This window comes from Pseudochaenichthys georgianus, unplaced genomic scaffold (assembly GCF_902827115.2).
Source record: "Pseudochaenichthys georgianus unplaced genomic scaffold, fPseGeo1.2 scaffold_1910_arrow_ctg1, whole genome shotgun sequence".
In the NCBI taxonomy this organism is placed as follows: domain Eukaryota; kingdom Metazoa; phylum Chordata; class Actinopteri; order Perciformes; family Channichthyidae; genus Pseudochaenichthys; species Pseudochaenichthys georgianus.
The window spans coordinates 1,492-17,296 of NW_027262647.1; the positions used below are offsets into that span (position 1 = coordinate 1,492).

At 40.1% G+C, this 15,805-nt stretch overlaps 1 protein-coding gene and 1 long non-coding RNA gene across 3 annotated transcripts; one reads left to right on the plus strand and one right to left on the minus strand.

The window, feature by feature from the left end:
• Positions 1-2,896: 2,896 nt before the first annotated feature.
• LOC117441694 (C-type lectin domain family 12 member B-like) lies at positions 2,897-9,347 on the minus strand. Of its 2 annotated transcripts, XM_034077732.2 has the most exons (7): positions 9,064-9,347; positions 8,239-8,301; positions 6,204-6,299; positions 4,137-4,283; positions 3,886-4,049; positions 3,644-3,747; positions 2,897-3,567 (listed from the first exon to the last, which is right to left on the minus strand). In XM_034077732.2, the coding sequence occupies exons 1-7, from the start codon at positions 9,134-9,136 to the stop codon at positions 3,441-3,443; spliced, it is 774 nt and encodes a 257-aa protein (XP_033933623.1). In that variant the 5' UTR covers positions 9,137-9,347; the 3' UTR covers positions 2,897-3,440. The 2 variants fall into 2 exon arrangements, with proteins under 2 accessions (XP_033933623.1, XP_033933624.1); XM_034077733.2 differs by lacking the exon at positions 8,239-8,301.
• A 4,220-nt stretch (positions 9,348-13,567) lies between these two features.
• LOC117441693 (uncharacterized) lies at positions 13,568-15,212 on the plus strand. The gene is made up of 2 exons (XR_011642842.1): positions 13,568-14,372; positions 14,618-15,212. It is a non-coding gene; the product is annotated as an uncharacterized lncRNA (long non-coding RNA).
• Positions 15,213-15,805: the final 593 nt, after the last annotated feature.

Sequence of the window (15,805 nt, forward strand, 5' to 3'; positions counted from 1 at the left end):
GAGATTTCATTTAGCTGGTTCTGCTCACTCTCATGGTTTAATGTATGAACTGCAAAATAAAAAACATGGCTTCTTAATCACAGTGATAATGCAATTCAGTTTTTTGTCAAAGCGCCTCTCTTGGAAGCTTTTTTTCTGTCCATCTCTTCAGGTTTTCAACAAATCACTCTCATGGTTTACTCTATCAACTGAAAAATAAAATCATAGTGATAATGCAATTCTGTTTTTTGTTAAAGCACCTCTCTTGGAAGCTTCTGTATGTTAATTTCTTCAGGGTTTTAACAAATCCCTTGCAAAGACTTAGCTAAATTCACAATCAATCTGCTTGTTTTCCTCTCAGGTTTTGGATTTGCGCAGTCTGCTTGGCTGAAATCATTTGCAGATATTAAAAAGGTAACTACAGAGATAGACAGAGGAAATTGTTGGGCTGTGATGATTTTGTGGGTGTTTACATGATCATAATATATATTTGAGAATGGGTTCCCATGTTGGAATCTATCTTTAAACAATAATAAGGTGCCCATGTGAACATTGACTGTTTGGAAGTTACCAATAAGGATCAACACAAACACACATCTTCAATTAATGTGAATATATATATTCATATATAATGTACTCACAGTGGATACGAAGGCCCACGATGGCTAACAGTATGAGCCAACACACTGCTATCAGAAGAATATTCTGAGTGAAGAAGAGAAACCATTGACCTGAAAAATAAGAACAACAACAATTAACAGTCAAAGAAGCTTTCAAATGTGGATTGTTTTCTGTTCATAGTGCACCTGGACGGGTTCTCTTTTTAGCCACAGCGCCTCTTGAGGCATTAACATAGTCAAAAATGCAAAAATCAACAATGTATTTCTACACAGAAAGGGTAAGCTTTAATGTATGAGTAATGTTCCAGACACAGATATTAATCTAAAGCAGAACTAAAAACCACACACAGAGAATTGCTCTGTTCCGACGCTGACTTTTGTTTTTAAAATCACAAACATATATCTTTCTGCTGAAGCTAAAAACCATTAGACAAACTAAAACCTGATTTATTTTAAATAAACAAATTGTTTTTATTTTTCATAAAAGATGCTGATACATCGACAGCTTCTAACTCAATTTATTCTGAGAGAAACAAATGCATTGCATTTATAATTCTGTGTTTATCAGAGTTTGAAAATTACAATTTTAGAGGTCAAATTTGAAATAAATGTTGGTATTTTAAACCCTTTGTTGCTCAGATCTGGTCAAGAATCAGAAACTGTATGAATAGGAAGAAATGTAGACAATGTCTTGGTAAAAGAAAAAAGCAATGTTTTACACTCACACACATACAAAATGGAATATATTTAATTACCCATTTCCTGCTGAGTTCTTCTGTTCATCCTGGACGAGAGTCTGAAATCCTGCTGTAGACCTGAGGCTGTTAAAGAGCGTCTGCTCTGAGGTTAGGGTGTGAAGTTTTAACAGAGTCAGACATGTTGCAACCTATCGAATCGTTTTGACCTTATTTGGCTTGATTCAAACTGACTGACAACGTCAACGAGCGATATGAAAAAAAACGACTAGGACAAATGATATGCATGGAGAAATAAAGGAGGGGACCCAGGATGGAGCCCTGTGGGACCCCAGTGATGAGTTGATGAAGGTTGGAAACAAACCCTCTTCAAGTCACCCAAATACTGATAAAACTGGTTTGGGAATGTCCTGTTAAAGCATGCACCCAAAGTAATTGAATCCAACCATCTGACAAACAAGAAACTCTTTTACTTTGAATACACATAATTGGGTCCTTCAATAAGTCACAATGTAATTAGTAACATGATAACATGACGTGTAATCAGTAACATGATTTTGGTGTGTGTGTCTTGTTTTGTGACAGAACACATTGTTGTATGTAATATCTACATCTAGCCCTTGTGTTGTGTTGGAAAGCTGTACCGTCCATCGTGTACATTTTGACCCATCATTTATCTCAGTACAAAACACTCAAAAATAATGACTATCATCCAATACTGGTTTTACTACATAACTAAATTATTATGCATTCATAACTGTACAAACTGTTGTAATTTTATTGTATGGCCCCAAAACACATTACACCACATATTTAAGAAACAAATGGGATTAAATTCACTCATTATATTCCCTATAGTGAAGAATGATAATTATGTTATCTGACTATGATAGACTAATATTAGAATACAATTTAAAAAAAAAAAAACGTTATATTATTAACTATAGTAACTTCTGTGGTGTTACGGGTCAACATCGACGCCTATAGATTAATGCTAGAAAAAGTAAAAAATAACAAGCTTTTGTTGGACAATGTTGTTCATGCCACGCCCCCCAACCCGATGGTGTGTGTTTGTGTGTGTATCTGTATAAGTGCTTGTGTGCGTATGTGTGCGTGTTCAGGTTCAGTGTTAGTGTACATATTCTTTGAGAAAGGTGGAGTTCCCGTGGGTGGAGGGGGGCCCAGAGGGATAGGAGACCAGGTGCATGTTGGGAAAAAAATATTGTTACAGTGGATGAAGGGGGTGGGGTGTCTGAAGTCAAAGATGAATCTTGATTGCTCAAAATTTGACCCAGTCTTCCACAAAAATGCTGCTGGTCTTCCCGAACCAAACACCAAATTACATACATACATTTTTAGAGAGACCTACTTGGATACAATTGTCAAAATCAGTTTGGTAGTGTTCATATACAGTAGCTGTTATGGAGGATATAATGAAGCCTTGTTCCGATAAAAACTATAGTGTGGTTATTATATAATTTTAACTTGTAAAGGGTCACAGGAGACCTGAACACAACATAGGGGTTAGAGGAACTGAGCAGCATTGATGGACACTGATGTTTTCAAGAGAAACACAACAACAACAATGTGTGGCAGCACATTTATTCACTGGTGACAACAGAGTAAAACAAGACATTGCTCATAGACACAAATACAGATAGATACAAATCAAAATAGTTATTAAACAGACTCTGGAACATTGTATTGAGAACAAGGGATGTAGCGCCCTCTGCTGGCCGGTAGAAGCAATAAAAGGGTCCATAGTCTTTGCAATAATCTGCAGAGTTTAAGCGTTGCATCTCTAACACAACAGAATAACATTATTCACACTAAACAGTTTAACTATTTTAACCATCCATATCTAATAAAAACACCATAACATGTTAAAGAAATACATATTTGCATTCATTTAGCAAGCTCCATAGAAATTAAGTCAAACTAAAAGCACATCGATTTTACAATAATCCACATTATGAGTTAACTTTTGTGTTTTATTGTTTTTATCGAGTTTGAGAAACGTTTCTGGAATTACTGTTTTTAATCATTTATTTGTTTTATGATTTTGTTTGGAATTTGTTTTTATTCACAAGTAATTCATCTGTTTCTCAAAGAGTTTCCAGAAACCTTCTTAGTATGACTGCTTTGTTTAAACAGACAGAGCCTTCTTCTGGCAGATCCATTGTCGTGTTGCACCACAGCTCACTGATACCCATTTGCCCTTGTAAAACACTGCACAGCGACCGTCAGCAGGATCAGGAGCTGCTATCCAGGAGCTGAGGAGAGAACATGATGTTTAGATAAAGGCTGATACATTTTATTATTCAAAGTGTTTAGCAACGAATCTCTTACCTCTCAGTCAGATCACTTCCATCCACCCACTTCCATTCCTTATTTACAACTCTCAGACCAATCCAGAATCCATAAACTCCAAAGCTGTTAGTTTTGATTGCTTCCTGGAAAACAGAGAGAGAAATGTCAGATATTTAAACATTAAACTGTAATAAACACATAATGACCTAAAGACCCAAAGTGTGTTCAGACCTACACAAAACACAATTACTTTCTTATTTGCATCATATTAATGGGTTTACCTTTTCAGCAGGATTATGTGCAACAGCCAGATCTGAATTATTTCCTTTGCAGTCTTCTCGAGCTTCTTCCCAGGTTTTCCAACCAGAAGAAGGAGCGTCATTAAACGCATAGCAGCTGGGCGCAGTGAGATTCCAGCCCTTCTGACAAGGTTGCCACTTTTTATCTGAAACACAGAGTCCAAACAATCAACATCACGACTGCCTTTTGTAAATATTGTAATTATGACCTATTATAAAGGATCTGAACATACCGGTGTTTCCTAAGCAGTAGGAATCGATGCTCCACTGAGCTTGAGTGATGTTGAGCTCATTCCGGTTTGTCTCCATGTTTTGTATTTGCTGTGTCAAGTTGTTCTTCTGGGTCTCCAGCTCCTGGTTTAGTTTGCTCAGCACCTGGACTGCAAAATGAAAATTAACTTATTTTATAATCAAGGTTATATTGTAATTTAGTTTTTTGTCAATTTGCATCTTTTGTATGGTTTTTCCTATCAGTCTCACGTTAAGTTTTCTGGTCTTTAGACTCAAACTAAAAATGTCTCAGTCTGTCTCAAAGTGTTCTGACGTTTCCAATTCTCAGACCCATTAATATTTCACATTGCCTGAAACGTTGGGTTACATATTGTAACCCTTGGCATATTAACACAGACGGAGCCCTCTACTGGAATATATGGGTACTACCTTATCATGCAAGCATTCACCAACTGGAGATTTCTATAGACGTAGCCGGCCCCGGGGCGGGCCTAGATGAATGCGCACGCATCTCACTTCCGTATAAAAGGAGGTCTCGCCTCCTGACCATCATCCTTCACCACTCTTCAGCGAGCGGTATAGGACAGACAGTGCCCCAGAGTAGAGGGCTCCACCTGGGGTAATATTACAAGGGTTACAATACGTAACCCGGCGTTATATCTCTCACAGGCCCCGATGTATGCACGCACTGTCGTCCAGCACACCGTTCCACCTCACTGTCCCTGACCGGCTTTAACAGCCGCTGCGCCTCACTCACCTCTCCCGAAGTCCGGGCTGCGGCCGACAGAGCACACCCTGACGCGCTGGCCTCGCAAAAAAGTGTGCTCGAAAACAGTGCTGAGGGCTCCCCTGCGTCCGCCTATAGGCAGACAGGGAAAGTCTGCAGCCCTGAATGGGTTCACTATGCACCCTCTCTCCTGAGTCCCTAAAGAGCACGGGGAGAGCGCAAGTGTCCCCCATGTCCCCCACACTCAAACATTGACCGTGCAGAGTGTGTACAGACTATAGTATGGAGGGCTCTCCCCCTCCTGCCCCCTGGTAGGCGAGGGGAGCCCTCCAGCCCTGTAAGGGCCCAGAGCGCCTTACGTCACCCTGAGACCCTCAAGGGGTCTGGAGAAATGTAAGCGCATTTACGCCTGGGGAGGGGGTCAGATGCCCACTGACCCACAGCCACCCCCCCCCTCCTCACCAGTCCTGTGTTGCCCCAGCAAGCAGAGACGCTGAGAAAGAGCCAGACATATCCAAGAGATAAAACTTTATGAAGGGGCCTGGCATTGACCAAGACGCCGCCGTGCATATATCCTCCACACTCACACCGTTGAATAAAGCTGTTGACGCAGCCACAACTCGTGTGGAGTGTGCACGACCCCCGCGGGACAGGCTCTCCCTGCCTGCTCATAGGCGTGTGCAATGCCTCCGCAAAGCCAGCCTGCCAGGCGTTTCTTGGACATAGCTTTTCCAGCTTTTCGAGGCCTCGTTTTATAAGGAAGTGAGATGCGCACACATTCAGGTAGGCCCGCCCCGGGGCCGGCTACGTCTATAGAAATCTCAGTAGGTGAATGGTTGCATGATAAGGTAGTACCCATAGAGTCCAGTAGAGGGCGGAGCCCGTGAGAGATGTAACTGCTTGTCACTGTGGTTTGAGGTCAACATTTCTAAGAGAGGAGTGAAATGGGGAAGTCTTCAAGCTACACATTTTGTGAAATAGCAAGCACTCTGGTGGGTAGAGAGCGTGGGATGAACTCAGAACTTCACAGAGGCTCAGTAACATGAAAGACACATGACATTTGTTAATAGATTGACATCAGATAGACTTTCATTGTCGCTTGGGTCTGATCATGTGATTAGTTAAGAACAAGGGAAATATAGAATATGACTTGAATTATTCGTATGCACACATCTGTATTTCCCACTAATGGTGGCTGAAGGTACGCACAGTATCCAACAATACTGTGGCATGTACATGACTGGTATCAAATGGTGTAACAGATAAAACAGCTGCTACTATTCTTTACGGTTTGTCTCATGTCTAAGTGTGAGATAATGCACTTCCTGTTTTGTGTACTTACGGTAGACGCAGACTCCGATGATGCCACCCAGCAGAATGACACAGAGAATCCCCAAACAACAAGCCAAGTGCTGAAAGCGCCGACGCCCTGCTGAGTCTAAACAACACAAATTAATCACATTAACTTTCCAGATGAAGATTGGTACCTTTCAGAGTTACAGTCTCCTTAGTACAGATATTGTGTCACTTTTCAACTCGGACAGTTTACAGTATGGTAAATGCAGATGGATATTTTTTTTTTATGAGAGTAAAAGGTAAAAGACAGGAAAGGATACCAAGTTGATTTGACTAACTCAGATGCTTGAACCTTATATTAGTCAGTCAAACTTTGGAATACAGTTCAGAACAAAGGAGTGCATTTGGTCCCCTATCACTTACATCAGTGTTTCTCAAACTTTTTCATACCAAGGACCACTTAACCAATAAAAAAACACCCACCTAACTCCACAAATATCCCAAAACACATCGTTTTTCTAGAACAGATTATAAATCGCCTGAAAATGGTACAAACAAGTGACAGCATATGTGATGAAGGTGTTGCCCTGGGCTTTATCATGCAAAAGTGAAACTTAAGCTTGTTCCATTACGGAGATATTCCCGCGAGAGTGCGGAAAACTTAAATGTATTTATTTATTTCAAATGTGAAATGTTATCAATATACTCACGGACCACTAGGGGGCGCTCACGGACCACCAGTGGTCCGCGGACCACACTTTGAGAAGCACTGACTTACATTGTATGAGAAATGGCCAAAATGAACAAGAGGAGTGATATGGACAGCGAAAGATTGTTCACATCTTTAAAAACAGGCACCTGACTGTTGTCAAAGGGCCGACTTAAAGAGTTGTGTTTTGAGAAACTGATTTATGTACTTTGCTAAAAGTGTTCCAGTGAGAGTTACGGTAGGTGTTGAGTATTAGTCACTGTAACATAATTTCAGTACACCACAAAAGTTCAATCTCTAAATAACCGTTCGCAAGAGATTTCCTAAAAACGAACCTCATATTTCGTCACAGATTAATTCACAGTTTTTAACACGTTAATAACGTTGCAGATAAAACCCCGTAAAAAGCAACAAAACCACTTGAATGAGTTTAGGCAGTGATAGAATGTTACTGAATGCATTTAATCAAACTGTACCTAAGGGAAAATGTGAGGTACTTGTATTTTCTTTTCATGCCACTGTATGATTTAACTCAACTACAATTCAAAGGTATCATTTATCTCACTCCACTACATTTATAGTAAGTTAATAATTGAGATGCAATATTCTTTTTAAAATATGTGTTGTTATAAATATGAACAGATGGACGATAAGACAAACTAGATAATAAAGAAGCTTAATTGGCATCTGCACATATTTACGTTTATTTAATTTAATTAGAACAATATTTGCGGGTGTTTATATTTAATTTTTAACATTTCTGTGTCGAGTATCAGTAGAGTTTGCTTTTTATAATTACTTACTTTTACTCAAGTAACTTTTTCAATGCTGTACTTTTACTTGTAAAGGAAGTGTACCGCATGGTATCAGTTGTTTTACTAAAGGACCAGAATACTCTGGTAAAAAGGTCTTGGTTTGGCTTAGACTAGAGTAAGTACTTTTTTGTCACTTAAAACAAGTCAACAATGATTTGAAGAAGAAGAAGATATACTTTATGAATCCCTCACAGGGACATTTCCTTCTTTTTGACATTATAGACTTGTGCATACTTTGATTAGAAACTTCTTTTTTATATGACAAAGATAAACGGGGGATAAGACGGTGCAGCTTCGTACGTGGGACCATCATTTCTTCATAAGACCAGGATGCCCCGTCTGCAAGACGTTAACATTTGTCACACAGCACACTCCCAATATGTCTACTTTGTTAGAGTGCTAGGGTTACTGACAAAGCACTACAGATATACACTTTAGTACTGTTCTTGTTAACTTGTTCCCTTTTAATGATAGTTATAGTAAAGTAGTGGTAGCAGTGGTAGCAGTAGCACTCCCAGTTGCAGTAACACCTGCATGCTTTTTTTAATACATCTTACCCTCGTTCTTTGTTTCGTTCTGCACCCTCACCTCAACGTACACAGTTTCCTCCCCTCTTTTTTCTGAAAGGTCAAAGGAAATGCTCAGGGTTTTTAGTGAATAAATGAGAAGGACTTTTAAAGGCTGCTTTAATTGTTTGATATAGCAGAAAAATGGCCTAACGATCATTGATTTATTGCAAAAATGCAGTTTTTTCCTCAAAGTGCATTAAAATGGGCAGCTTCAAAACGATGAGATTGTCTTCAGGTATTGTATCATGCCGTTTAAAAATGGAAACGACATGATACGGGAAACTCTCAACACATAACTAGCTCACTTCGCAATTTCCTCACTGGTTTAGATGTGTTCGCGATGATATATCTCCAGTGCGAGTCGCTAAAAATCAGTTTGAATCTTTTTACGAGTTAAAGAAATATGAATTGAAGTTAAACTGAAATAGTAGAAGGTTCAAAGGTTTCTACCAAAAATGCGCATTGATGAATCAAGAAAACTCATATTATTAAAACCTAGATGCAAAATTGCAATGATGAGTTGAATTGGTTCGTAGGGAAACGTTTGCACTCAACATTGTTATTTTGAAAAACATAAATTCAAATGTGCTGGGTTAGCTACAAATCTGTTCCTTACCCACACTACACAAATACAAAAACAGGTAAAAAGGTCAATTATTTACAGATTTTTCATGTTTCTGGTTTCACATTTCAATTACACAACATTAAAAACTTTGGATTGAAGTACTCAACTTTGCATTGATCACATTAACAAAGAGGCTCTGATTCAAAATCATCAGCAGGAAGTGAAAGTTGTTAAATAACTAAACTTACCCGCAGGTGGAGGATTGTTGCCGGCTTTGAACACACCAGAAGCGTAGTTCACCTCCTCCTCTCGCTCCGCCATCACTCCAGCCGCTCTGTTGAGCCCTCTCTGACTCGTAGACGGAGAAGTGTTGCTCTAATTAAACCTCTGGACATCGCAATAGGAGAACTGGTTGTTTCCTCTCTTCTTTTGAAGTCCATCTCTCAGCCTTCACATTAACCACTTCTGCTTTTGTTCGAGAAGTTCATTTGCATCGCTTGACGTGACTGAACATGGACCTTAGAAATAAATAGTGTGTTCTTGTTTTTTCACACACACACACACACACACACACACACACACACACACACACACACACACACACACACACACACACACACACACACACACACACACACACACACACACACACACACACACACACACACACACACACACACACACACACACACACACACACCCATATTGTGAGGAGAGTCATGGAGAACAGTAGTCAGACAACCCAGTCTCATGGCATTTCGTGTTCACCAACACGATTCTCCCCTTTTTGTCGTGTTGCACAGCACGATTTTAAAAGCAACGTATTTCTACTGGTAATGTGCTTCGTGTTAAACCAGCGACTGTATTCGCCATGACACAGACAGTCTGTGGTTTGTACTTTAACTTCTGTTTCTGAACAGATATGAGGAGCTGTGAGCTCTGAGTGCTAACAGCTAACAGCTGATGTTGGTTTTGTGTTTCGCATTGAAGATGACGTCACGGCTCCGCCTACACTACGTTACTATAGTTACTGCCCCAGTTACTAAACTCTAATGGAAACGCAGCATAAAGGGAGGCTGGCCTACCAAGGCCTAACTATACCGTACTAACCCGTGCCAGGCCCTGCAGTGGAAATGCGCCATAAGAGGCCTGAACTTATTACCAATCACTACACCTCAACTCTGTAGGACTTCAGATCAGATTATCTTCATGTGAACAGTAGGGAGGGATTACAAATTAAATATAATGAGTAGAAGCTGACACGCTCTGGAAACGGAGACAGAAAAATAACCCCCTGCTGATCGTGCAACCCAGTTTCACGGCATTTCATGTTATAGTCACAACATTTAATCTATTGATTCGTGTTCACCATCATGATTTCCCCCTTTTTTTTCATGTCACACAGAACGATTTTAAAAGCAATGAATTTCTATTGGTAATGTGTTTCGTGCCTGCAGCACGTCTTTTTGTCCGGTCAGGTCTTGGAAGACCGGAAACTGTGTGGTTCATAAAACATGTTCTTACTCAATATCAAGCTCAGAGTCTCAAAATAAAAAATACTGAAATCTGTATTTTTTAAATCTTTTTTTCCTTCTAATTTGTTCTTCTTTTCACTCAACAATAACACACAATTATCCTTGTTTTTATTTATTTGTTTAATTATATCATCTCAGGCTTTTTAGCCGTTCCTCAGGAACTGAATTTCAAAATAAAGTCACCAGAAACCGACGTAGGCCTATCGGGGACATTTTGAGCATCATTGCGATACACACCACACACCGTTCTCATTATACATCCATTCCACACACCCACTGAACTGATCACCCAAGAACCTCAGCTAGAAGCTCGGTGATTGGATTGTTTAGCCGCAATGCACGTTGGGATATGGTGTTTATGCGATATGAAATCCGAAAAACTTAAAAAAATAATAATAATAATACTTTATTCCGAGTGTGCTTGCTTTTCTCTTTGAAAGTCATCACATAACGGCATTGTAATACACAGTTCGGCTGCATTAAGTATTACATATCTACCGTAATTCGCTATTTATAGAGCCCTGATGAGAAGACTTCTGGACAAACAGGAAGAACTGCCAAGGAAACTGAATACTTGACGTGGATCATAAATATATCAGCAATTAAACAACATCTTCAATTTCTTTTCACACAATACGTCTCCTTGCAGTATCAATACGAATTCGGCTGACTTTTATATTTGATCCAATTGGTAGATAGGTTATATTTATTTTACACCATAACGGTGCACAGCTGATATAAAAGGACTTGTAGTCTTTAAAGATATTACTGATTTTTTTTTAATATAAGAATGTAAATACTGAGTTGAGATAATAGTCAGGGGATTTGGGTGATGGGAGACACATCTATGGAATCACAATTTCAATAGCTTACCATTAAATGACGGATATACCTTTCTGTCTGTGATGTTTTACCAATCAGATATTAATGTGTAGAAGTGAAACATGAGAAATAGTATAGCAATATCCTGTAACATTATGTGAAAACATGAATAAACTACACATCTTCAGATGATATACATACATAAGTGTCTACACTAATAATACAAAGTTATTATGGCTGTGTGTACCTTGTGTGCACCGCCTAGTGGTTAAAGCACGTTATTGAATTAGTTGTGTATATGATATGTCAATAAACCTTGGAAAATCTTAAAATCTTGAAAGGGATCTGCAAAATAGCCATTATATACAGTCTTTAACTATTAGTAGAGAATAACGAGAAATGAATATACTTTATAGAGATCTGCAGATAAATGTTTAGTCTTCTCAAGCACCAACTATCAAATATCTCGCCTGATTGTTGGCACTTGACAATCACCTTCCCTGAATTGTATTCAGGTGTAACTAAAGCCTGATTTAAGGGTTGTTTATATTTCACATCATTAATCAGAATCTACAGAGTAACTCAAATAAATGTAGTGGATTAAAAATACCAGGTTAACCTCTGAATTGTAGTGGAGTAGAATAACAAAGTAACAATGAGCTGTCGTGTGGGTATATATTAATGCTGCCCATTATGGATACAAGCGATTTTCACCCATTTAGTAATTACATGTTTTAAATGTGTACACACCAATGTGTTTCCTATCGACTAAACCTCCAGGGCTGCACACAGTTTAATACTGTCAACTTCTAATTTTGGGAAAAACCAAAACGTCTTTTAAAACTACAATTCTCAGTAGAGACGTGCCATAGAGAACATGTTGCGAAACACAATAGCCAGCATGTGTAGTTCTGGGGGGGGCGTTCAAGTCCAGTTTTGGATGGTCTGCTGTGGTTTCGTTCCATTTCAAAGAGCTGTTTGACGCTCGGTGTAACCTTGGGGCACTGCAACTCCAACATCCAATCCCAGAGTTTGAAGATTAATCATGGGGACTGTAGTCCCAAACGATAGCTAGGGATTATGGGTAGTGTAGTGTCTTCGGCCATCCTAAACTCCGAAATGTTTTTGGGATTTCATATCGCATTAACACCATATCCCAACGTGCATTGCGGCTAAAACATCCAATCAGCGAGCTTAAAACATAGCTGAGGATCTTGGGTAATCAGTTCAGTGGGTGTGGTGTGTATCGCAATGATGCTCGAAATGTCCCATATAGGCCTACGTCTGTTTCCGGTTATTTTTATTTTGAAATTCTGCTCCTGACGGACGCCAAAAAAGCCCGAGATTATGGAATCAAACAAATAAATAAAAACAAGGATAATTGTGTGTTATTGTTGAGTAAATAACAGTGTGTTATTTACTAGGGATGCACCGAAAATTCGGCCACCGAAAATTATCGGCCGAAAATGGTTAAAAAGGCCCTTTCGGCTTTCGGCCGAAAGGGTTTTAGCACCGAACAAATATCACCGAAAAAATATCACCGAATGTCAGAACAGGCAACCTAACGTGTTGTTGTGATGACGTAATAAAGACGCGGCGAGGCAGGGACCATGCTCACGGCTGGCTCACAGTCAACATGTCTGCCGCTTGGAGATACTTCACAATATCAGATAAAGAGTCGCGGATTGCGATTTGCAAAACGTGTTCAGCTGACATTTCTCGAGGGGTGTAACTTCAAAGACTTTCAGCACTTCGGGATTACTCCATCACCTGAAATCTAAACACCCGGACCAATATACGGAGTATGATGAAATCACCAGCGCACAGAAAAAAAAAGTCCTTCCCAGCACCCCGACTCCTTCTGTGGCGGACCTTTTTGAAAAGATTAAAAAGTTTCCCAGTGATGGTCCTACGGCAAAGGGCATTACTCGGAAGTTAATGGAATGCATCGCCATGGACGATCAACCGTTTTCTGTCGTACAGGACGTTGGATTTCGTAGGCTTATTGAGCATATTGAGCCACGTTATTCCTTGCCTAGCAGACGACACTTAGCAGACGTGTGCTTACCTGAACTGTACAATGTCGTTGCTAATCACATCCATGAGCTCTTGGCTACAGATATTACAGCCATCAGCTTCACGACAGACATATGGAGCTCAGACGTAAGCATCACCAGTATGCTCAGTCTAACTGCACAATGGATCGACAAGGATTTTAAACTGCAAAAGATTCTGCTGCATTCGCAAGAGTTTAGGGGGTCTCATACAGCACAGTCCATCTCGTTGACATTCGCCAATATGTTCGACACATGGCATATCGACCGACCTAAAGTGCACGCAATAGTCACTGATAATGCACGAAATATAACTAAAGCTATAGAAGAATGCAATCTGAGTGGAATACGCTGCATGGCCCACACTCTGCAATTAGCTGTGAACGAGGGAGTGTTGGCTCAACGCAGCGTAAAAGATCTGTTGGCCATAAGCAGAAAGATTGTTGGTCACTTCAAACACTCTCAACTGGCCTATTCTCGCATTGAGCCAATACAAGATGAGCTTGGAGTAACAACAAAACGGTTCCAACAAGATGTGAGTACACGGTGGAACAGTACATATTATATGCTGGAAAGCCTCTTTGCTCAAAAGCGAACCTTGGCTACATACAGCGCAGATCATGATCTCCCCGCATCATTCACTCCAAACCAGTGGATCTTAATGGAGAACATTCTCTCCATTCTTGCCCCATTTGAACAGCTAACTAGAGAGATTAGCTCATCTGACGCATCGGTGGCAGACGTCATCCCTTTAAATGCGGCTCTAAAGCGTCTTCTAAGGAAAGAGGTTGAAACGGACCGTGGAGTAAAAACTATGAAAAGTACACTCTTGGAGTCTGTCAACACACGTTTTGCTGATATCTACTCTGATCCCCTGTACTGTATCGCGACTGTACTTGACCCGCGATATAAAGACAATTATTTTGATGCGGGGAAAAAGCAAAGCGCACGAGACATGATCCAGGCTGTGTTGGATAAGGAGAACCCACGAGAGGAGGCTGCTGCGCACAGCACAGGAGACGTGACGCAGACCACAGAAAAAAGGGCTCGTCTGTCTACAGCAGAGGAGGAGGAGGAGAGGGGGCAACCACCCTCGTTGTCTGATATGTTCAACGAGATCATGGAAGAGAATACTACCCCAAATAGGTAGGCTACTCTGTTCTGACTTGGTTACTTACTGTACTATGTGCTACTGAATGTGATATTTATTAGTACTGTATGTGCTGCTATGTAATATGCTCTTAATGTTGTAATTTCTTTTGACATGTCAGATGATTTTATTTGTCTGCCAAGTGATCTGGCATGCGTAAATATACATTTGACTAAATGTTCATTATGCACTGTCCCTATTTTAAATACAATCTTATTCTCTCAAACCTCTCAAATGCCAGGCTGGTGACAAGCTCAACCGCTCAACAGTTAGATGATTATCTCTCAGAAGTACCCATCCCCAGAAGCGAGAACCCTCTTGGATACTGGAGAAACAAACAAGACCGCTTTCCTGACCTGGCCAAGGTGGCACGCAAGTATTTGAGTGCTCCATGCACAAGCACTGACAGCGAGAGACTGTTCAGCGCTGCCTCTCATGTGCTTGATGAGAAGAGGAACAGACTCATGGCTGATAAAGCAGAGAAGCTACTGTTCATTAAAAAGAACCTCCCACGTTTCCTTAATAAGTAGACAAGGCTGGCTTATCATAGGCTTATCATAAGCTTTCATTTGTAAATACTATAGTTACATTCATGTGGATTTATCCAGTTTGCACATTTGTATGCATGCACTTATAGGTGCATTTGTTGTTGTTGTTGTTGTTGTTGTTGTTGTTGTTGACACTATTTTGTTGTAGGCCTACTGGCCTAGATGTTTATGCTGTTTTAAAGCCCCTTGGCTTTGTTCTGAATGCACTTTGTTGTAGTTATTATCCTACAGAGAAAATAAATGTACAAATGTTCAAAAGTGCTGAATAAATGTTTTATGGACCCATAATAGTGATTATTATTTAAGTTATGTTTTGCCATAATCATGTCTATTTCTATAATCAGGTAGCTGAACAACATTGGTAAAAAATGTATACATTATATATATATATATTTCTATTAATCATTTTCGGCCTTTCGGCATTCGGCCAACTGTTTCCTATTTTCGGTATCGGTTTCGGCCAAGAATTTCCCATTCGGTGCACCCCTATTATTTACAATAGAATGGCCATATTTATTTAATGTTCTATCAACATTTGGATGTGGCCCTGTCTGTATGAGATGGTTTAAAGCTCTTTACAATAAGCCAGTCTCCTCAGTCAGAAGCAACAACATGCTTTCTGGTCCTGTCCCCTGCATCGGGCACAGCAGTGTTCCCAGATGCAGGGGGACACTTGCCTTTTCAGTTAGACTATGTGCAGCAGCCAGATCTGCATTAAGCGCTCTGCAGTATTCTCAAGCTTCTTCCCAGGTTAACCGCTCTGTAGGCCCAACATCATTGAACCAATAGCAGCTAGGGTATTGGTATCTCCAGTTCATCTCACAAGGTCGACACTGTGTCACTGAAACAACAGAGACCAACCCATCATCCACATGACTGCT

What these genes read in the sequence shown, in the direction of transcription:
- LOC117441694 (XM_034077732.2), bottom strand. Translation starts at nt 9,136, where the DNA reads ATGGCGGAGCGAGAGGAGGAGGTGAACTACGCTTCTGGTGTGTTCAAA. An exon ending in CTACTGCTTAGGAAACACCG is followed by an intron (nt 4,050 to 4,136) that starts GTATGTTCAGAT and finishes TCTGTGTTTCAG; the next exon opens with ATAAAAAGTGGCAACCTTGT. An exon ending in CACATAATCCTGCTGAAAAG is followed by an intron (nt 3,748 to 3,885) that starts GTAAACCCATTA and finishes TCTGTTTTCCAG; the next exon opens with GAAGCAATCAAAACTAACAG.